Source organism: Mustela nigripes, chromosome X (genome assembly GCF_022355385.1).
Source record: "Mustela nigripes isolate SB6536 chromosome X, MUSNIG.SB6536, whole genome shotgun sequence".
Lineage (NCBI taxonomy): Eukaryota > Metazoa > Chordata > Mammalia > Carnivora > Mustelidae > Mustela > Mustela nigripes.
The window spans coordinates 20240475-20263211 of NC_081575.1; the positions used below are offsets into that span (position 1 = coordinate 20240475).

General features: G+C 55.0%; 2 protein-coding genes across 10 annotated transcripts in view; one reads left to right on the forward strand and one right to left on the reverse strand.

The window, feature by feature from the left end:
• Positions 1-5332, forward strand: part of ELF4 (E74 like ETS transcription factor 4) — a 40311-nt gene extending 34979 nt beyond the window's left edge. For all 3 annotated transcript variants that reach the window (XM_059384673.1, XM_059384675.1, XM_059384674.1), the window contains exons 6-9: positions 909-992; positions 1069-1261; positions 1760-2137; positions 3010-5332. In XM_059384673.1, the coding sequence (XP_059240656.1) occupies positions 909-992; positions 1069-1261; positions 1760-2137; positions 3010-3811 (1457 nt within the window). In that variant the 3' untranslated portion in view covers positions 3812-5332. The remainder of the gene's footprint in view (positions 1-908; positions 993-1068; positions 1262-1759; positions 2138-3009) is intronic.
• A 7184-nt stretch (positions 5333-12516) lies between these two features.
• The window catches only part of BCORL1 (BCL6 corepressor like 1), a 61476-nt gene continuing 51255 nt past the window's right edge, over positions 12517-22737 (reverse strand). For all 7 annotated transcript variants that reach the window (XM_059386078.1, XM_059386077.1, XM_059386071.1 and 4 more), the window contains 3 exons: positions 17836-17913; positions 16721-16874; positions 12517-13333 (listed from right to left, as the gene is read on the reverse strand). In XM_059386078.1, the coding sequence (XP_059242061.1) occupies positions 13051-13333; positions 16721-16874; positions 17836-17913 (515 nt within the window). In that variant the 3' untranslated portion in view covers positions 12517-13050. The remainder of the gene's footprint in view (positions 13334-16720; positions 16875-17835; positions 17914-22737) is intronic.

Sequence of the window (22737 nt, forward strand, 5' to 3'; positions counted from 1 at the left end):
TGTGTGTATGTGTGTGTGTGTGTGTGTGTGTGTGTGTGCAGTCAAATGCTCTACCCCTGAGCTATACCCCCCGTGTGTGTGTGTATGTCTGTCTGTCTTCAGGGGGCTGCAGTAGGAGGGGGCAGGTCGGTGAGACTGTCCGAGGTGAGTGGGTCAAGGCTCATAAACACATTTAGAGGACTGCTCTTTGGTGTGACAGGGATGGATGAAAAGTCCTTCTGTACAGCCTGGCCTCATTGGTTGGCCTGCCCAAACCATGACGTTTCCCACGCTGCTCCTATCAGCCCAGCTTATGTGTAAACTCGTGCAGAAATGCTGAAGATCCCAAATGGGTTGCATCCTAGTCTGGTGTTCAGATACCAGGCTTGACCCCTTGGCCAGTCCCTGGCCGTCTGGGGCCCTCTGCCTGTAAAAGATGCCTCGTGCAGTGTGCTTATCTTCCTCCTCAGACCTTGTGGAGCTTGTTCGAGAGGACTTTGGGCTTTCCCAAGCCCCCAATGTGATTGATTTACTCAGGCAAGGACTGCCCGATACTGCTTTGTCACTGTGGTGACCCAAACCCCAGTCTCACGCTTACCTGCACGACAGCTGCACCTTTAGGCTGCCTTCTCCTTTCCAAAATCAGGCCAGGCAGGTTGGGTTCATCGAAGGGTGACTCATTCGACAGCACTACACTTACGGCCATCCGGGCAGTAGAGTTCTGGTGCATCTCTGGGGCCCCAGCAAGAGGGCGGGATATTGGGCAGGCGCAGGAACGCGCAGGCTGGGGTTGCAGACAGGGATCCTGGGCCTCTGGCCCCAGTGACCTGGTTCTTCGTTATCCGCCGTGGCACCCCACTCGGGAGCCTGCACTGGAGCCCTCCGTATGGTCTCAGCCTCATCCTGCTCCCCCCGCCTTCTCCTCACAGTCCGGAAGACAAAGGGCAACCGCAGTACCTCACCGGTCACTGACCCCAGCATCCCCATACGGAAGAAATCAAAGGATGGCAAAGGTAGGGCTGGGAGTCAGGCCGGGTGGGAAGGGGGTCGGGTTGCCCGGGTGGCTCCTCACCACCTGGCCCTCTGCAGGCAGCACCATCTACCTGTGGGAGTTCCTCCTCGCGCTTCTGCAGGACAGGAACACCTGCCCGAAGTACATCAAGTGGACCCAGCGAGAGAAGGGCATCTTTAAGCTGGTGGACTCCAAAGCTGTGTCCAAGCTGTGGGGGAAGCAGAAGAACAAGCCTGACATGAACTACGAGACGATGGGGCGGGCACTGAGGTAGGAGCTGCTGGGGCGCTGAGTCCCTGCCCTGGGGGCTTCACCAAGCTCTTCTCCTCCAAGACGTCCTTCCTGCTTTAGGGTCTGCTGATGCTCGGTGCTGCTTGCCTCTAAGCCTGTCCCCAGACACCTTCTGGGAGGCACAGTCCCCTCCCTCTTACAGCTCCGTCCTAGCTTTTTCTCTTTTTATAGAGAAGAGCCTTTTGGGGCCTCCCATCCCCACGAAGGGCATTCTGCCGGCCCCCCGATTCTTTGCCCCAAAGCAGGGTGGGGCTAGCATTTGAAAGGGCTTTTCATGGCCCTTCGTATCCTCGGCAGTTGGGGGGGGGTCCTCAGAAATTTCATTAAAGCCTTCAAAGTCCAAGAGTTGGCTTTACCTCTTCCCTTGACTTGAGACTCGCATCTGGCTGGCAGGCCAGCCTCCACTGCCCGCTCGCCCTGCCCCGGAGGGCGGTGTGTGCCTGCCTAACTCCCCACGCCCTGCCCTCTGCCCCCCAGATATTACTACCAAAGAGGCATCCTTGCCAAAGTGGAAGGGCAGAGGCTGGTGTACCAGTTTAAGGAGATGCCCAAGGACCTAGTGGTGATCGAAGACGATGAGGAGAGAACTGAAGTCACGGCGGCCTCCCCTCAGGCCTCCACTCCCTCAACCTCCTCCACCACTACCACCCGACGAGCCAGCTCCAGGGTCTCGGCTAGAGCTGCTCCCCAGGGCAAGGGAGGCCCTTCCTGGGAGAAGCCAAAGGTTCAGAATGTTGGCTTACCGCCGTCTGCGAATCTGGAATTGGGACTGTCTACAGATGAGGAGATCCCCACTACCTCTACTGTGCTGGCCTCTCTCCCAGAGAGCCAGGCCAGACTCACCAAAGCCGTGAGGTAAGGGCCCCAGAGTCGTTACATGTCTTCCCAGAGTACCTCTGGTCCGGTGGGGTTGAGATGTTCTCAACCTCTTGCCGAGTGCTGCTGTATCTCCAGTCTCACGGGAACCTCACAGAATCCCTGGGAAGCCAGTGGGGTCCTTGTTGGTCAAGAGAGGAAAAGTGACTTGCCCACGGTTGCACACCAAAATAATGGCAAAGCCAGCCCTTGATCTGTGTGGCGTCTGTCACCAGCTGGGGGGTGTTCCAGTTATCTCAGAGTGCTCCCCCAACTGTCACCAGAGCCCTCCGTGTCAGGGCCCATCTCCCCTAGCCCCCTCCGCTGCAGAAAAGTGGCAACGGAGAACGTGACAGAGATGCCTGTTGTGCTTCCCTCAGGCCCTCCAGAGCCCCCTGGAAAGCTCTTGCTGCTGCTTGTCCAGGAGAAGTGTCTCCACATTTCCCCTGAGAAGGCCGGGTTTGAGCTCTGTGTGTGTGGCACTCAGTGAGTGGGCTGGCGCGGGCGAGGTGCCCTTCTGAGGGGTGGTGAGGAACAGGAGCTCTGGTGTCAGAAGGCCTAGATGTGGGTGCCTGCGACTAGCTGTGTGGCCTCGGGCACATTACCTAACCTCTCTGTGCTTCCATTTCCTCAAGCTGAGAGATCAGATTATTAATCTTACTCAGTGCGTGGCTGTTCAGAAGACGGAGGGAAGTACCACATGTCGGTCCTTGGGGCTGATTCCTGACCTCTACTAAGTGCTCAGCGGACGTTCGCTGATGCAGCAATGAAGAGGACACCTCCAGCCAGCTCTGTCCCTCCTGCGCCCTCCTCCCCACCCCGCTGGGAGATGCCTCCCGCCTTGACCAAACCCGCTTTCTGTTTCTTCTCAGTGCTTCTTCGGTGCCCGGCAACATCCACCTGGGAGTGGCCCCAGTGGGGTCGGGCTCCGCCTTGACCCTCCAGACGATCCCACTGACCACAGTGCTGACCAGCGGGCCTCCTGCCAGTGCTGCTTCCACACAGCTCGTTCTTCAGAGCGTTCCGCCGGCTTCGACCTTCAAGGACACCTTCACTCTGCAGGCCTCTTTCCCCCTGAACACCAGTTTCCAAGAAAGTCAGGTGGCGGCACCAGGGGCTCCACTGATTCTCAGTGGTCTCCCCCAACTTCTGGCTGGGGCTAACCTTCCGACCAACCCGGTGCCATCCTCTGTTGCAGGGGCTGGACCGGCCGGGCCCAGCCCTCAGCCCCCCGGGACTGTCATCGCCGCCTTCATCAGGACTTCCGGTGCCACCGCAGCCTCTGGGGTCAAGGAGGGGCCGCTGAGGCCCTCCTCGTATGTGCAGGGCATGGTGACTGGGGCCCCGATGGAGGGGCTGCTGGTTCCCGAAGAGACCCTGAGGGAGCTCCTGAGGGATCGGGCTCACCTTCAGCCACTTCCCACCCAGGTGGTTTCAAGGGGTTCCCACAATCCGAGCCTTCTGGGGAACCAGACTTTCTCTTCTCCCAGCCGCCCCACTGTTGGGCTGACTCCAGTGGCTGAACTTGAGCTCTCCTCAGGCTCAGGGTCCGTGTTTATGGCTGAGCCTAGTGTGACCACCTCTGGGAACCTGCTGACCAGATCCCCAACCCCTGCCCCCTTCTCCCCATTCAATCCCACTTCTCTTATCAAGATGGAGCCCCATGACATATAAATGAACGGGCTGGGGGAAGCGTGCCTCACCAGGCCGAGTTGAGCATCCTTTTCATACGGACTTCCTCTAGCAGAGACTGACTGAAGCAGGACATCTGCCCTTACTTTTTGGTGGGATCTCAGTACACCGGATCCCCTGTTCCCGACCCCTGCCCGGTGTCACGGTGGCCACACCATGCCCAGTTTGAGCGTCCCTGGCATCAGACCATGGCCTTCAAGAGCACTAGGGGATATGCTCTTGTCAGGGTAATGGGCTGACTGGGTGATGGAGGGAGAAAGAACCTCCAGAGAAGTCTGGCTGGGGCCGAGGCAGGGGCTCTGTGGGGAGAGTCCTTTCGTGGGGCTGTTTCGCCGTCTGTGTTCCCTCCACGGGGAATTTCCTATCCCATATGTGAATATCTCTGTATGTATTTGTGTGTACTCGTGGGTCTATATCTCTGTTTCTTTGGGGAGGATGGGGGTGTAGCTGTGAGGTCTTCAAGGGTCTGTGTTTCTGGGTCAGCTGCAGAGATGGTGGGTTTTTTTCTTAAGGGAAAGCATTCTCTAGTTCCCTTTGGACAAACCATTCAGTTGCCCTGAGGCTATGGGGTACAGGCTGGATCCCCCAGACTGGGAGAGATGTCACAGAGCTGGAGCAGATCCAGGGGAGGAGGGTTTCGACGGATGTGTGTGCTGGGGAAGACGGAGTTCAAAGGGACAGGGTCGGACCCAGATACGAAGTCCCCACGCAGGGCTGGCTTAATTGAATGTTTGCGTCAAGGGCCTGGGCTGTAATACCAGCCTTTGCTGGCACACTGGCCTACCCACCCCCCATGACCCGGGGATCCTCTTCATTAGTTTTGCCCCAGTGTCTCCCTGCTGTCCGGCGTGGCTGGGGTAGCCGTGGAGCAGCGGACACTGAGGCTGCCTCCCCTCCTGCCCGTGCGCGCCCGCTGCCCAGCCTGCCTTCTACTCACCTTGTAGGTTTGCCAGCCCGCCTCCCCACGATGGCTACCGCAGACCTCGAGCGGACTGTTGGCCCTCATCGCCGACTCCCACACCTAGCCCTGACTCTCTGCCGAGAAGACAGGAGCCGGCGGATGTGAGCCCGCATGACCCTTCTGTCTCTGCCCGGTCCCCTGCTTCCATCTTCCCTCTTTCTGAGGACGTTTCAACCCATCCTCTCCTAAGTGAACCCCTCGGCTTCACTCCTCCTTCCCCTTCTTTGCATTAGCTTGCCTCTCTCCAGCCAAACTGGGGGCGAGCCTAAGAGCTAAGACGCGTCAGCCTCAGAAACAGTTCTATTATCTGGTGAATTTGGTTAATGTGAATCAGTGCCCAGGCCCTTGGCTATGTCCTCAGTAGAAAACCATCCACTTGAACTAACTACCTCCCCTGGTCGCTGCCAAGCCTCCTGTGTTCTCTCCCACTCTCTTCTTGTTCTTGTCCCCTTCTCTCTCTGGAAAGAACCATTTATGGGTGTGCAGGTGTGTTTATTACACACCTCCAGCACTTGGTATTAAAATGTTTTCTTCTAATATAATCCGTTTATTATGATAAATTCCTGATGGTGGAAAGTGAAACATCCTGCAAAAGAGTCACCTTAAAAAAAAATTTGCACAAAGGCGCTAGGCAGTTTAGGGAGTGGCCTTGCCCCCCTCCCCTACCCCGGATTTCACAGAACTCCTCATCTGAAGGTCACTGATACCCTTCCCTGACATCAAATGTCTTCTTCACAGTTCTCGTCCCCCGAGAGTCCTGGCAGCTCGTGACACTACTTCCCCCCCCCCCTGCTGCCCCCCCCCCCCCCAAAGGCTTTCCTCCGTTCTTCTGGCTCTGGCTTGGCTCTTTGGGGACGGGTCTGAGGTCGAGGGCGGCAGCTCCTGCTTACATTTCGAGTGGCTGGCTGGACATTTCCATCCAGATGCCTGTCATGCCTCAAACACAAGCCCCTCTAGCAAACAGGGATTTTTAAAACATGAATTTTAAAGTCTTTACACACACACACACACACACAACCTTTCCCCTCAAAAAACAAAAAGCTGTCATGACTTGCCTATTTCTGTTCATTATGCCACCATTTTCCTGACCTTCTAAGCGTGACATTTCAGAGCCATCTGATGGCTGCCTTCCTTTGACCCTGTCCCCTCCCCCATCTTCTGAAGTCCAGGCCGTTCGCCACGTCTCTGAAATCTAGCCTTTCTTCCACATTCCCGGGGCCTCCAGCCTAACTCAGACTTACCAGAGCTCTCCGCTCTCCTAGACACATCAACACACACCACAGTGTGACTTGTCTCATCCCCCCCCACCCCCGTTCTGCTCTTTCTCTGCTAAAAACCCTTCAGTGACCCTCACTACCTGTAGGTAGGGGTGATACTCAGAATACTGAGCCTCTGATCTGTTGGGGCAGCTGAGCACCAGCCCTGTATTTGCTGAATCTCCAGGCCAGCCAGGGGTCCTAGAGGAGGGAGGAGGGAGCACTTGGGGAGCTCAGGGTTGTAATTCCCAAGAGTGAGGCCCCAAGGCCTTGACCTGGCAAGGCCCTTTCCCAGGAGGTCCCAGCTGACTTCCCAGTTGTCTCTCACTTTGTTTTCCTGTCCCCTAAAGGATGGCTCCCCAGGCACAGGGATTTGCTGGCCTTTTGAGCTTGCCTCTGTTCGAAGTTTCCCACCTCTGTTGTTTTGCTTTACTTGGTTCTGCTCAGCCAGAGTGCTCCCCCCACCCCCCGCCGCTAGTACTGATTAAATCGAACCCATCCGTAAGTCTTGATGTGTGGAAGCTGCTTCCCCACACCAGCCTACCCTTAGATGAGTTCATTCTAAATTCGCCGCTATTGCCACTCTTTGGGCAACTGATCGCGAACAGCCTGTGACATCTTCTCTGTTATAATCACAAACTGTTACTTAAATCTTCAATGACTTGACCTGTTTTGTCTCCCCAGTTAGTGTGTTCCCTTCTGAGGGGTGGGGGGCCATAGCACCCACAGAGCAGGGCACAATGTGAAGCATCTAGTGAGCACCAGCGAACATTACTGATTGAGCTGGTGGAGAGGTGGGGACTAAAGTCTGAGGTTGGTGACCTCTGACCTCCCCTCTGCACAGGCACTCACCCCAGGTGCTTCACTGCCCGGGGCCAGTCCTCCCTGGTTCAGTGCCCTCATGGTACCCCCCATCCCCACCCCCCAGCCTTGCCCCTGAGACTTGTTACTACTTTGAACATTCCCTGCCCCTAAAGAAACTTCCCTGTCCGGTTTCTTTTCCTAATTCAAAGTGTTAAATTAGCTAATCTGGTCAACTCACCTGTGCTGATCTAGTTATGGGAGAGGGCTGGCGGAGACCCTCAGGAGACAGGTTCATTTTCACCAGAGTCACATGGCAGCAACATCCTTGCCTCTGCCATGGTGTAATGGAGTCAGGAGACACTCTCCTCACCCCCCAGCAGCCGCTGTGTTACTCCTTCCTCTGGGCTCCCACAGCACTTGGCCTATACCTCTCATTGTAGCACTTGGCACATGGTAGCTCCTTAGCTATGTGTTTTTATGTATGTTGCCCCTCCAATAGACTGTGAGCTCCTCAAGGACAGGGACTGTGTGTTAGTCACTGATGTATCCCCAGCGCCTAGCACAGTGCCTGGCACACAGTAGGTGCTCAATAAATGTTCATGGAAAGAATAAATGAGTCTTGTCTCTAATGATGGGGATTTCAGCCCTAGACTGTGGCAGGCAAAAGGGGGAGGAGAAAAACAATCCATACTTGGGGGCTTTCGCAGCTTTTGGACCCCTCCTGTAACGCTGCAGGCAGCTGCTGCTTCGCGCGCGTCTGCGCTCCCCCGCTCCCAAAAAGGATCCGCGAGGAGGAGCCCTCCCCTCCCCCAGGCGGCTTCCAGCTGTGCTGCGCTGTCACCAGGAGCCGCGGGCGACTCCTGAACTCCCGCCCTTTGCCCCGCCCCCTTCCCCCGACAGCTTCAGCACGATCTCCTCACCCCTGGGTGGAACCCAGTGGCAGAAATGTTGGGCCCAATGGAAGGGGCGCGGCGAGAAGCTATTTTCACCAGCTTGGGTCTTTCTGACCCCACAATATATTTTTAGAGGCGGTTCGGCTGTCGCTGGTTCCGAAGCTCCTGGACGCGAGGTGGGCGCTCATTCTCCTCCCGCCGCTCTCCCGCCCGAGAGGCCCAGAGAGTCGCAGCCTCAGAGAGCCTCGGCCCCAGGAGCGCCGGACGTGGGGACCAACGTCCAGCAGGTGGCGCCGTCGAGCTAGCGATGAGGGGCCGACGGCCCGGGAGAGCCCGGGATGGGAGAGGCCGCTGGGGTGGGGCCGGCGTCCTGCAGTTCCTCTGTTCCGGACTCTGCGTCCGCGACAGTCCCTGGGCGGCTCCGGCCCCCACCAAGGCCTCCCACGGCTCCCAAGCTTTGAACTCCACCGGCCCCCCCGGACCCCACCCTCCACTTTCCAGGGAGAATTTAGCGGGGGCTGAACGTTCTCTCCCAATTGGCCTGCCGCGCCCGGCCCCGCCTCCTCACCGCCCCCTCCCCCGCCCTCCGCAAGCGGCAGGTGAGCACCCGGCCCACCGGGCCCGGCGCGCGGGCCGCCGCTCTCCCCAGGTGCCGGGAGGGAGCCTCCGCCGAAGCCCGCCGCCGCCCGCCGCAGGCCGCCCGACTCGGCCCGCCTCCCCACCGCGGCCTGCTTTTAGCTGCAGGGCCGCGAGGCGCCGCTTTCCACCTGGAAATCGGAGTTCGATGGCCAGCGGAGGGCCCCGACCACCCGCAGCGTGAGCCCGGGCTCCCCGCGGGGCTGGTGCAGAGCCGGGGAGGCGTCGGCACCCGGCGGCCGGGCACCAAGGCGGGCCAGCTTCCTTCGCGGTGGAAACCCGGGGTGTAGGAGAACACGTGGAGTCCTGGCCCGCCCCGCTGCGGGGTCCAGAAGGCCGGAGCAGGGCACCTCCCCTGGGCAGCTAAGCCGGCCGCCCTTGGGGAGGACCCCATTCTCCCTAAAACACACACAAACACACCCGCACAAACACACGCGTCTTAGCAGGGGCAGGACGCGATAGAACACTGAACAGCTTCACTTGTTAGATTGTGGAAGGGGCAGTTTACTGCCCAACCCGCCCCCCTCCCACCGAAATGGGGATGCGCAGATGGTGGCTGGTCCTTTAGCCGGAAACACGGAGACTTGAACTGGGCCTCCCTGTAACCCTGCACCCCGAAAAAGGAACATTCTGGTAAAACCATCATTAACTGTAGGCCCACGGCCTTGGCACGTAGGAGGAACCAACTTCAGCTAAACAGCTGTGTTTAGCTGGGTAAGTGTTGGCCCAGTACGATTCTCTTCCTTCGTGGGTCAGTCGAGGCGGTGAGTGAAGCCGGCTCCTTCCCCTCGGCCGCGCTGGAAGGGTGAGAAGGCCCACTTAATGAGGGGGAGGCCGCCGCCCTCAGCCTAGTCTGGAGCAGGGATGCAGGTCCTATCACAGCCCGTACCTCCCGCCTCTTCCCACCCCAGCAGAAGGGCAGCGAGGGGCCTCTAGGAAAGGTGTGGGGAAGGGAGCCCAAAGGCAAGAAAACAAGGAGCTGCTGATGGGCTTGGCTCGCAACTCGCCTCTTCTCTGCAGGGAAATAAAGGGCCATGTGTGTCCACACACCCACACCCAGATGCCCACGGCCCCCAGAAGGCTCCTCTCCTGTTCTTTTGGGGTCACGCTGACTCTGCCCACAGCATCTTCCCTCCTGCCTTAAGCGGAAAGCCTTACAGTCCGTGCTGCCGCGCTCTCCCTTCAGCCGCTCTTCTGAATCTCAAGTGACTACCTCACTTCCTCTCCATCCTCCAACACCTCCAACTCATCGTGGAGTTTTTTTTATTTAAAAAAATAAAGTTATTTATTTAAACAAACCAACCCCCTCTATCGTTACCCGGTTTTCCTGTGGTTCCCCATCACCTAAGGCAAAAAAGTCCAAGCTGTGCTCCTTGGCATGCCTGGCAGGGCTCTGTCCCCTCCAGCTGCAGTGACACGGAGGTGGCTTGTAGTTTCCTGCACAGACCACCCTCTAATTTGTCTCTAAGCCTTTGGCTGCAATTGTCCCCTCAGTTCAGAGACACTTCCCTGGCACCCCTCATTCCTGTTTTTCTACTGAAGTGCCAACGGGGTACCCTCTCCCAGAAGTCCTGCCAACCATCCCACGGCTCTCGCCCATCTCTTTGAGCTGAATCCTTGCCCTCACCACAGAGCTTTCGTGACCTACTGACAGATCTGATTTCTTAACTGCAAGTTCCAAACGGAGGACTGAGCTAAAATCAGTGCTATTATGTGGTTGTTCGGGAATATGAGAAAGCAACTGTTCTGGAAGCATCAAGAACAGAAAGTGGGTAAGCGAAGGCCAATGAAGAAGATTAACGCTGTGGCTCAAAGGAATGGATGTTCCTCCATCGGGACAGAAAGACCTGAGTCGAAGTGTGTTCCTGGGGCTTGAGCGAAGAGCAGCTCACAATTCACTCCCAGGGTTGGCTAGGCTCCGGCTGGCCAGACCCACAGATCCCCTCACCTGTACACCGACAGGGTTCTCCAGAGACTTAAGCCACAGGGAGAGGTCCTAAGAGTATAGCTGAAACGTCCCAGACCTATCAGACATCCCCTTCCCCTCAACCAGGAACGGGCCCATTCTGGAGCCAGCAGTCAGAAGGAATTGGAATTTCTACCACTGTTTTTCAGAAGTGGGGAGGAAAGGTGTAAAATCTAGAACGGGCATCTTAGCTCCACAGTAGCTGGGTCTTAGGAAGCCAGAACCATGGAAGGCCTGTGCTGTGCGGGTGGGCAGGGGAAGCACGGGCACAACAGTGTGGGAGTGGTAAGACTGTGTGGTCAGATGCAGATGTGGGTGGCCCAGGGCAAGGGAGCCAGCAAGCAGGTGATTTCCCTGAGTTAAAGAGGATCATTCCTTATAGCCTCCTTCCAGTTTGGCTACTCCTATGGCAGACAAGGAACGCGCGCACGCGCGCACGCACGCACGCACGCACGCACGGCTAAAGGGATGTGGGGACTCCGTCCTCCCCACCACGTCCCGCCCCCTACCCCATGATGTGCCCCTGCTTTGCCTTTTCTTTCCAGATCTTGCCCCAGCGGCTCCAATGTTCACTAGCCCGGCCACCCTGTCCTCATTCGTGCTACCCAGACTGCAAGGCAGGATCAGGGGGCTCCCACTGACTTGATCAGGATGCCCATCCGTTTTAACCATGTTAGTGCCAATGCAGGGAGAAGAGTAAAGACAGGAGACAGAAGCCCTGACACAGGTTTTTCAGTATGCAAGTGTTTTTGACTCCACAGCCAGTTGCTTAAAATGAAACATAAAGGGCAGCCAGAATACACACCCAAATGCAAAAAGGTAAAGGCAAACATAAAATAAATCACACAATACCATGAACCCCCACAAAACCAAAAAATTAAAACCCAAACCCCTCAACTTTATATATACATGTGTGTGTGTGTGTGTGTGTGTGTACACACACACACACACACACACACACACACATATGTATATATATTTTTTTTTAAAAGGGAGGACAACGGTTCAAAACCAACTGGGCAGTATGGTGGGGGTGGGGAGCAGTCCTACAGAAGGGGGCCTAGAACTTCCCCCTGGGAACAAAGAACAAACACAATACAAAGAAAATAACCACCAATGCTCCCGCATGGGTCAGGAGTCTCCAGAGAACAGATTGTCCCATCCTCAAACTGGCTTTTTTTTTTTTTTTTTTGGCCTCTTTTCCCATTTTTTTTTTTTTCCATTTTCTTCTTTTGTTGTTGTTGTTTTAGCACCTGTACAATAAAACTGTACCATCTCCAACCAGAGCCGGCCACAGTGAGGCCCTCCTGCCTTTGGATGGTACATACTCTCTACAAGGATTGTTTGGAAAAAATAGCAATTGGTAGAAAAATAAGAACAAGAGTAGGAAAGACAATGCCACAGAGCGGGGCTGGGACAAGGGACCACCCGAGCTCCTCCCTCTCTCTCCCAGAACCAACCCAGCACCGGAGGCCAGGAAGGAGACGAGGCAGAGCCCCGCAGTCAGCCCCAGGTCCCACGGTGGCAGCAGAGCCCAGCCTCCTGCCCTCCCCTAGGAAACAGCTGAGGCCTGGATCTCACATCCGGCCGTCCATCCCAGAACCCTCTGCAGATTCCAAAGGAGAATGGGGGACAGGGGAGAAGCAAGGAGGAGAGAGGGGAAGGGGGTGCTAAGTCTGGCAAGGGCGAGAGGGGAGGGTCAAGGGCTGGAAGCCGAGAGACTCAGCACCCAGGAAGGGTGAAGGCGGAAGGGGTGCGGCGGCTGGAGGAGGGGGGTGGAGATGCGGGAACAAGCCCATACTGTGCACTCCGAGGGGGCGATCTTAGCCTTCTGGCCCATTCCTGACTCTCTGCAAACAGAGTGACCCATGAACCCCTCCCCCCTACAATCCACCCTTCCCCAGAAACACTAATCTCAAGAAGGTGGGGCTGCTGCAAAGGGTGGGTAGTGAAACAAAAAAAAATGGGGGGGGGGAAGCACCAAGGCCTCAGGATTACCTTCAACCCCCCAACCCCCCACCAGCACCAGCCACCTTCATTAGTCACAGGTCCTCAGCACCCCCCAGCCCCTCCTGCCCCCGCCCCAGTGGGGTGAAAACAAACCTGGGAGTCACTTTGTTGGAGGGAGGGGGCAGCTCCAGAGCTGATCAAGAAAGACAAAGAAAGGTGAAGAAAGTCCCTCAATACAACAAGTTGTCTCAAATCGTCACAGTGATACAGACTTATCAGAAACCAATGAAACAATACAAATTAAATACTAATAAAATAAATACTATGGAAGACAGAAGAACACAGGGGAACGGAGGGGGCGCTCAGAGATTTGGGCTTTTCTCATTTCTCCTCCAGACAGGCTGAGGCCACCCAGGGCCCAGGTGTGGTCTTGGTCACACACAAAGGAGGCCAGTCCCAGAGACCCTGGCGCCACCTCCCACCATCCCCGGGATCTCTTGTCCTCAGACGTGGAGTTCAACTTTCCACCCCCATCACCAACCACAACAACAAAGACGATGACAGGGAGATGAGAACTAATCATAACCGGAAAAAAAAAATCCAGTCACTAATGCTGGCATTGATAAGGCGGCTTCTTGTTGGTCCGTATTATTGCCTCATTCTGCAGTCTGGTGCTCGGTGGGGGAAAGGCGGGGGAGGTGGGGAAGGGCGAACTTGGGAGGAGAAAGAAGAAAAGGGAGGGGCTGCCGCCCAGGTCAACTGTTCCAGGGCTGGAACTCCACCTCAGAGCCCAGGAGCCGAAGGAGCTCTGGCTCGTACCGCACCAGCTCCACAGTCTCAGAGGAGCCTGGGGCGGATCTGTCGTCCATGCCTCCGGGCCTCTCGGCTGGGGTCAGAAGCTGACTGGAGACCACTTGCCGGTAGAACTCAGCCTTGGGCAAGGTGGCAATTTCAAAGTGCGGGAACCGAGCCTGAAAGATCCTGGAGGAAAGCTTCAGCCTCTTCAGGACATCGGTAAAGAGGAACCAGTTGCAGGGCCTGGAAGAAGCAAGAGCAGGAGTTAGGGAAAGGGGCTGGGGGGAGGCAGTGGAGTGCCGGGAACACTCCGGAAGGCCCAGGAAGGGTGACTGTCCGACCGTCCCCCACCCCCCACGCCAGACTCAACCAGGGGCTAAACTCTCCTGTTTCCTCCAGTGCCCGAACCAGCTTTCAGCTTCATCTCCAGCACTCAGCCCGTGACTGACCTCTTCCCAAAAAGTGGGAGCAGGAGGGAAAGGGAACTTCCAGAACCTAAAACTCAGAGCAGCCATCCCCAGACCTTCCCCCACACCCCATGACCTGGAATTTACCATCTGCTGGGACCAGTTCTTCCCCCCAACCGACCCCTGCTACGCTGTCTGGTTTCCCTTTCCTGCTCTCACTCCGGCTCCCCCTGCCTCCTGGTTCTCTGAGCCCTTCCCCAACAGACGGGGAGCCGTGGAGAAAGGCCTAAACTGCGGGTAATCTAAAAGGCATTTCTCTTTGGCTCTGGAATGCATTAGACAAGTTTTTTCTCCAGTGGCAGCACAGTCCTTTCTGCAGGGCCGGAGCTCACATTACAGCCAGTCTGACTTTGCTGAGCACACCCGACTGGGCGGCAGCCTGGGGACAGCTGGGAGGGGTGCTGGCGAGGCCACTCAGGGGCCACGCGCGCTCCCCGCTTTGAGCAAACCAGGAAGACATGAGGCATCCCTGCGTTAATGGCCCCCATTCCAAGGCACTCCATTCCCTCCTCCTGTGGCGCTGTCCTGCCCCCAGCGGCCCCACCAGCCTCCCTAACCGGCTTCCCTCCGCCAAGAGTCACTCTGTTGCACCGCCACCCGCCCTCCCTGGATCCTCCGTTACTGTTCATTTACTAAAAGGAAAATTCGACCTTCTCACTCCCTGAACTGCTTTCCATGGATCCCTGGTACCTCCAGCCAACAAACAAACAAACAAAAACAACCCAACCGTCCAAATTCTTTACCGCAATATTGCAAGAGCTGCAATATCGAGCCCCTGCAACCCAAGACCTGCAAAACATGACCCCCTCCAACCTCTTCAGCCCAGTGCCCCCCTGTAGTAACACACAGACACACACACAGACACAGACACACACACACACACACAGACACACACAGACACGCACGCACGCACGCACGCACGCACGCACTGTATACCTCCACCCCACCAAGTGGCAGCCGTTGGATGAAGGACAAGCCCTCCTTCCGCCGCACCCTCCCTCCACCTCTCAAGCCCAGCTCAGACGCCAGATCTCCTGGTCGCTCGTCCCATCCCCCACAGTCTCATGGCACCCGGTGCACCCCCCTTTTATAATACTTCAAACACCGCCCATCTCAGAAAGACTACAAAAGCAATGTTAACTGTGCTTCCCTCCGTGGCACAGGAATGGGGGACCACTATTATTCACTGGACACCTTGCTCAACTGTGGGACATTTTTATTTTGTGTCTTATTAGAGCTGATTATATACTCTTCTGTCTCCCGCACTATCCTGGAGATGCTCTGAAGGCCGTATGTTGGCCTTTGGGGTTTGCCTGGTGTGCCTGCTGAAGACACGGTTACGGGATGGAGTGTTCCGCACAACACCGAGCACTCCTCCTCAGACCCACACCCCTGCTCCCTAAAATGCAACGCTCTTCCCAGGGACAGTAAACGTTCTTCTCGCGCCGCCAGGAAATGGAGTGCTCTGGCTTTCAGAGAAAGGGACTATAGATACCATACAGTTGGACCATCACTTTCAAAGAATGAAAAAGAACCCTCAGAAAGTTGGTCCTCAGAATCCAGCTTTGCTTTGCTGATTCCAAAGGCAGTTCTGAACCCCGCAGGGCCTCAGGGTCATCATTCTACACCTTCCCTACTTGTTTTGTTAGAGAGCTTATGGATTTGAGAGACAGCTCCAGCGTGCGGCACGGAGCCAGTAGGGGAGGAGCAGAGGGAGGGAGAGGCAAACCCAAGAGTCCGGAGCTCAACCGACTGAGCCACCGAGACAGCCCTACACTCTCCCTGCTTCGTGGAGAATCTGTATCCCCCACTGCACTGCAGCTGTGGGGAAGGACAGATCCCACAGAGGCAAGGGAGTAAGGGAGGCCAGAGCGTCAGGAGACCCAGCTTTGCCCAGAGCAAGCTTTCGCGTGAACACTTGCTTGCTGCGTGTGGCAAGTGGCCCTCGGTTGCCCCATGTTCCACCCACACCTGACGCACACTACCCTAGTCCTTTTGCTGCCTGGGTCCCCAGATCCTGTTTCAGAGAAGGCGGTGCTGAATACCGTGGAAGAATTAATTAACTGTGCAACACTATATCCCAGAGGCCCTGCCCCGCCCTCAGGGATCAGCTGATGCCCAGAAGAATAAGGACCCAAAGCCCCTGGAACTTGATCCCTACCAGTGTCATCATATAGGCTATTTTTATTCTTATCAGGCCCTGAGTGAAGGGATGCATGGAGCCTTGTGGCTCAATGGGTAGAGTCATCAACTCAAGGGACTCACTTGAAGGGCTCCCGATGCCCCATCCTCCCCTCTCTCTGCCGTGTGCACTTTGTGGGCTTTCACTCTTTAAACAAAAACAGGGTTGGGTACCTTAAATATGGGTATCAAAGGAAAAGATCCCTAAGAGTATTTGCAAAGGTATTTGAACTATGTGAAGACACCAAGAAGAAGAAAATACTGAGCGATGGAGGCTAAGAACCAAAGGACAGGTCATCCAGCGTCCCCCTAAGCAGCACAGCCACACGCTGCCATCGGTGAAAGCCGACCAGAACCCCAGCCTCGCGAACTCCCTCCTGGATCATCAGGTGAAGATGAAGCCGGGTTTGCTCTAATGGAGTCAGGTATAGTCTAGTCTCTGGAAACGGGTGACACCCGTTAATCACATATACAGTCATCTGACATGACAGTGCCCGTGCCATCATCTTGCCAACGTGAAGGCTCCGAGAAAGCAGCCTACGGATTACTTAAGGACTCCAGCAGCCCCTTAGCTATGGCAACCATATGTCGCGGTTTTTCCAAGAATCTCAATTGCAAATATTCTGTCTGGCTGTTCCCAGAAACCACAAAAATGTTCCAGAGATCCTAATAGTTCATCAGCCCAAATATCTCCCAGATCATCTCTTCCACCCAGGAAGAGCAGCAGAATCCTTCGGAGAGCAAATCGAGGTTTGGGGTTTGGGAAGAACATAGACTCCATCAACCTAGAGCTTCCAGCCTCTGTTCTGAAGATAACTGAGCAGGGCGGGAAAGTCAGGCTGGCCTTGGTCATGTGTCGGCTTTCCCGAGCTCTAGCATTTGCTCGCCAGGTCTCTGCTTCCTTCTGGAGAGCTCCACCCTTCCCAGCGAGGCAGGTCAGGGGTTGCCAGGATCCTGGCACTCCGTCCCTGTAGACACTTACCCGCGGGACACTGACACTTGGAGGTTGTAGCAAGGGAGAAGAGGCTTGTCTGAGAGCTCGAACATGAAATCATCCTCTTCCACATCATCTCCTTCTTGATCAGAGTTCCCGGGAGGATTATGCAGGAGGTCACAGGCAAAGCCATCTTTTTCCTCTGTAAGGAGAGCACGTGGGCTATTAGGACTAAGCTACATGCACAAAACTGAAGAAAAGAAATGCTCCAACAGGAAAAGGCACCTGAAGGTGGGCGAGCAGGAGACAGACCCCGGGCTGGGGCGCAGTTTCACTGATCCCATGGTTCCCACCCTTGGGAGGGCCCATGGAAGTTCTATCCCTGGGAGACACAATTCTGTAGCCAGAAATTCATTATACTCCTCCACCTTTCGGTTGGAAACAAGCCAGGTGATATGAAGGGTGAGCCGCTGGGCTGTTGGAGACGAAGCCTGCCGGTTCTACCGACAGTCGAGGGCGAGGGAGAAACACCTGCCTGGCCTGCTGGTCCTCAGAAGCCCAAGGGGGTGGCTCAGCCAGTTCCTTTCCCAGCCCACATGTCTGGGTGTGGCTCACTTCATTCCACCCAACGTCCTCCTGCTCCAGCTTCCCCAGGGCTTCGGGATGGGCACCTCCCCCAATCTGCAGCCCTGACCCAGGGGAGGGGTGCTGACGGCCTCACAGATAAAGACTCTTCTAAGAGAGGAAAGCCTGGGTCAGAGGCTAAGGGCTTGGGAGAGGATGGCCTGAGAAAGCATGTACGGTCGGGTCCGGGCAGGGAGGGGATGAGAGCGGCCCAGGGGAGGGCCTGGGTCTCTCCTGCGTGTGAGCAATGCCCGAGAGAGGACCATGCACAGTAGGGGCTTCTGATAGGGTTAAGACAAAGCAAGGGAGGAGGAAAGCATTACCCAGGGCCGAAGTGGGAGAGGGCGAATGAGGGGTGGCTTTGTGTGAATCTGGGCGGAGCTAGTGTTTGGGTTGAAAGGGTCCCTAAGTTACTAACAGGTGGAAAAGGCTGCCTCTACGGGGTCACTCCTGTCTTTGAGAACAATTCATGAAACCCAAAGCAATCCCCCATCTCTGAGCCAGGGACAAGCATGGGAGGAATCCGACTCCAAGCTTACCCAACACAGAACTGCTGTAAAAGTCCCAGGACACGCCAGGGTCACCCTCTGCCCGGCCCTGAAGATCCGAGAGGTGATCTGATGAAAGAAGAGAAGGCAGTGAGACAAGGAGGTTAGGCTGGAGAAGGATCTAGAGACAAAGCACGTCCATAGAGGGCTAAGAGGATGGGAGAAGGGAAGGAAGGACCACAAGAGGGCCTGGGAGCTACCAGAGGGAGATATGTTTCCTGCTGTTAATCCAAGGTTGCCAACCAGCAGCCAGGAGCCAAATCTAGCCCATTGATTACCTGGAGTTTGGCTCAGTGTTTTTAAACCAAAAAAAAAGTTAATTAACATCAAAGGTTTTAAAATTGAGAGATTTCACCTAAAAATCTGGATTTCCATCTTTTCTTGAAAAAAAAAAAATCAGAAAATCTGGCAACACTGCGCCCCGCATTCCTGCATGTCAACAGTTGGCTAGAGGGAGAGGCGACATGTGCGTTCTCCGGCTCAACAGTCCCCACCCAGCCTGCTCTGCTCTCCTCACAATCAGCCCTGAAGGCATTTAGGTCTGGGATACAGGCTCGCTCTTCGTGGTGTAAGGAATGGACCCTGCCAGGAGAATCTTAGACCTATCCCAAGATTTCAATTCCCCTGCGGGTCACAATGCTCTTATAGCCAATCAGGGTCTCTCCAATTCAAAGTAAGATAAGGAAGCATAATTCCTTCTGTTTCATCTTTGGAAAACATGGGGGGAGAGGACCGAGTTTATCCTCATAAAAACCTTTTGCTTACACTCCTAGGTATATACCCAAAAGAACTGAAAACAGGTGTTCAAACAGAAACTTATATACAAATGAATGTTCCTAGCGGGTCTACTCACAATAGCCAAAAAAGGAAAAAAAAAGTGGAAATGACCCAAATGTTGTTAAGCGGATGAAGGGATAAACAAAACATGGTCTAGCCATATAATGGATCATTATTCAGTTATAAGAAAAAACAAAAAACAAACAAACCTGACGTACACTACAATATGCATGAACCCTAAAAACATTACACTACATGAAGGAAGCCAGACACAAAAGGCCATATACTGTACAATTCCATGCTCAGAGCAGGCCACTCTAGACAGACAGAAAGCAGACTGGTAGTCGGGAGGGAACAGGCAGCGACTGCCTAATGGGCACAAGGTTTCCTTTGGAGGTGATAAAGTTCTGAAACTCAGCGGGGATGGTTGCACAGCGGTCCGAACGCACTGAATGTCATTCAATTGTATACTTTAAAATGGTTCCAATAGATCACGTTTTGCTCTAAGTATTTTTCCCTCCCAAACACATTTTTTTTAAAAGATTTTATTTATTTATTTGACAGACAGAGATCACAAGTAGGCAGAGAGGCGGGCAGAGAGAGAGAGGAGGAAGCAGGCTCTCTGCTCAGCAGAGAGCCCGATGCGGGACTCCATCCCAGGACCCTGAGATCATGACCTGAGCCGAAGGCAGCGGCTTAACCCACTGAGCCACCCAGGCGCCCCTCCCAGACACATTTTAAAGCACTTTCCACATACTTGACCTGAGGCCAGACGGCAGGTTGCTGCTGCTTTGCCTTCTTTCTGCCCGGCTCCGCAGCAACTGTGCAATTGTCTCACCTCGCAACCCCACGTGCACACAAAGCAGGTTTTCATGACAAACCCAATGGTGTCATCTGTGAGCACATGGCCCAGTGGTTGCCAATATGCCACCCGGCACCTCTGGCAAGCTGACTTCGCTCTGTATGCTTGCTACCTGCCCTCCAGCGACACTTGGGCAAAGGGCCGGGGTGAGAGTCCAAAGGGCACAGAGGATGCCAGGGTGCCCTAGGGAAGCCAAATCCCAGGAGGAAGGTGGCGGCGCCTCCTCAAGGCACGAAGCTGGTTTTCCCCGGGGAAAGGCACCAACTGCCCTCCAATATCCTCCCCTTTTGGGTCACACATCGTATCCACAGAAACGCCTATTAGCTCTTGTGAGCTCCTGAAAGAAATAACTTTTTAGCAACCTTCTAGGAGATGATGGCTTTCTTCTGGCAGGAAAAAGCAGCCAGAGAGAGCTTTCAAAATAATGGCTGAGAAGCTACAGTGGAAAACCTTTAGTCATGTATGTTAGATCTTTTTCTATGTACTCTGCAAAACAACGCTGAGGTCACGACTGGCCGTTTGGGCACTTTTCTGTACCCTGTGCCCTTGAGACTTGGAAAGAGTTTCTTCCAGAAACATCAGTCAGGGAGCTGCCCATGGTGCCTGGCCTAGTGCTAGGTGTCCTGGGAGATGAAGGTGTGAGATCGTTAAGTTTCCAAAAGGCGGGCACCACGTCTGTCTGGCTGGTCACTGTCTCCCCATGACCTAAGCCCAGGTTCCTGGCACATCGTAAGAGCGCAATAAATATATGGGGAAGACACGGAGGGAGGAATTACTCCAAGGCAAGACTGAAAGTAGTGCGCCTGCTTTAGCAGCAGGCTGGGACATCGGGGCCCGATCACTGCTGTAACCCTCCGCCCCCACCTGCCCTGAGAGGTCACATGGCGACTCCATCAGAGCAGCCCTCACTCACCACGTTCCTGGGGCTCCTCTCTAGGGACTGCCTTCAGAGCCCCCAGCATGGCACAGGCCCCTAGTTCTCCTCACTGACAGCAAGTCTTGGTCATCTGCAGGGGAATCTGCCTTTCTGAGGCAGCCCATCGTGAATCAGCAGGAGCCTAGATGTGGACGTCGGAGCAGGCAATGGGGGTGCACCAGCAGCGACTCCGCGGCCTGCCTGATGGGGCAGCTTCCCCTCCTGCTGCCTCAGAGGCCCCTCGCACAAGCAGGACGAAGAGAGCCTTTCCTTCGCCTTGACTGGCCCCTGCCCCTTCCCACCACTTTCAGCCCTTTGCTCTTTTCCTCTCCCCGCAAAAGTGCCCTCAGCCCGGCAATCCTGTTCCCGGCTAACCCTCCCTGAGAACTGCAAGCAGGTAGTGCCACCAGTGGCCGCACACACGCGTCCCCGGCAGCACCAGCCGCAGCACGCAGACAGCACCGACGTCCCTCGGCTGCTGAGCGGCTAAAGACAACGTGGTAGAGCCATGTGATGGCACACTGTCCAGCCTTCAGAAGGAAGGACGTACTGAAACATGCCACTACACAGGGGGACCTTGGAAACGTGACATGCCACTACACAGGGGGACCTTGGAAACGTGACACTACCTGCACAGACGCAGACGCAAAAGGCCCTGTGTTGTACGGTTCCAATACACGCAACGTCCAGGATGGGCAAATCCACAGAGTCAGGCAGTAGATGGGGGTTACTGGGGGGCTGGGGGGGGAGGGGGAGTGGACAGCAACCGCTTAGTGGGTGCGGGGTTTCATTTTGGGGCTGATGAACATGTTTTGGAACCAGACAGAGGCAGTGGTTGTATAAGGTTGTAAATGCACAAAACGCCACTGAATCATTCCCTTCGAAGTGGTTGATTTGATCTTCTGTGAATTTCACCTCCACACACGAAAAAATATGTTTTAACTACTCAGTGTGTGAGAGGTCAGCCTGACAATCAGAGTTTCTCTCTTTCTTGGGGTCCCAACATACCGCTCCCTGTGTCCTCCAACCAAGACACCAGCTGAGGCACATGAAGCGGTGTCTTCAACACGGGGTCATATGGCAGAGGTCTCCAACAGGAAAAACAAAACCTGTGATTCTGTGACCTCAGGGGATACACTGCTGACCCTTTCATCAGCAGAAGGAAAAGCAGTCCCAATACTTCCTCAGATGCCCCAAACCAAACTGCAACATCTCCCCTCGGCCCCTACATTCTTTCTGACAGGGGAGGGACACAAATCTGTTTTCCCTCGACTAGCCTGGATATTATTCTTTTGTTCAAAGGGTCAAAGGCAAATTGGTCACATGCCTGCCTATATTTTGGCCCAAGGAGGAGGTCTTCCCAAGGCCTCTGAGAGTCTGGATGGCTTGGTGCTCCAAGCCTGAGGATGAGAAAGAAAGGGCTCTGCTGCCTGACCTCCAGTGCCCGGTGCCCTGCCTGAAATCCACGGATGAACGGACGGATGGGGTTGCCGCCACACCCTTCCGGATCTCAGGAGAAATGGGCTTCCCTTTAAGCCAACTCAATACAGAAAAATCCACTTACAACCCAGATGGACTGCCAGCATCTTTTACTTCGTGAAAGGATTCACTACAGGATATTGGTAAATAATGACATGCCTTGGTGTATTTAAAAGAGGATTCAGGGGTGCCTGGGTGGCTCAGTGGGTTAAAGCCTCTGCCTTCAGCTCCGATCATGATTCCAGGGTTCTGGGATCGAGCCCCACATCAGGCTCTCTGCTCAGCGGGGAGCCTGCTTCCTCCTCTCTCTCTGCCTGCCTCTCTGTCTACTTGTGATCTCTATCTGTCAAATAAATAAATAAAATCTTAAAAAAAAATTTTTTTAAGTATCTCTCCATGAGATATTAAAAAAAAAAATAAAAGAGGATTCAATTCCCAGACTTTTCCAAAACAGGGGCCTCGCACAAAAAGAGGGAAGCTCTACACCATGATCAACACCGAGGCTCGTGTTCATCTTCTCCACCTGCAGAAAATGGAGGCCTTCGCACCCTACAAGGATTCGCCTTCATCTTCTGTCCTGTGGGATCACTACTGGGGAAGGAAGAAGACAATCAATCTATAGAGAGTCTGGTCAGGCAAATGCTTGGGGATGAAAAGCAAAAAGCTTTTAAAATACCTCAGCCAGCCAGACATTAAAAAAAAAAAAATGTCCAGAAATCCACCCAAATGCATCTAGGTTTAGGGGCTGGGGAGGGGGCAGTGAGGGAAATGCCTCCCAAACTTCCAAGCCCAGGGTCAGGATGTCTCCTGCAGCCACTAGGGAGCCTTGTCCAGTGGTTCCCTGAGAGTTGCTGCGGGG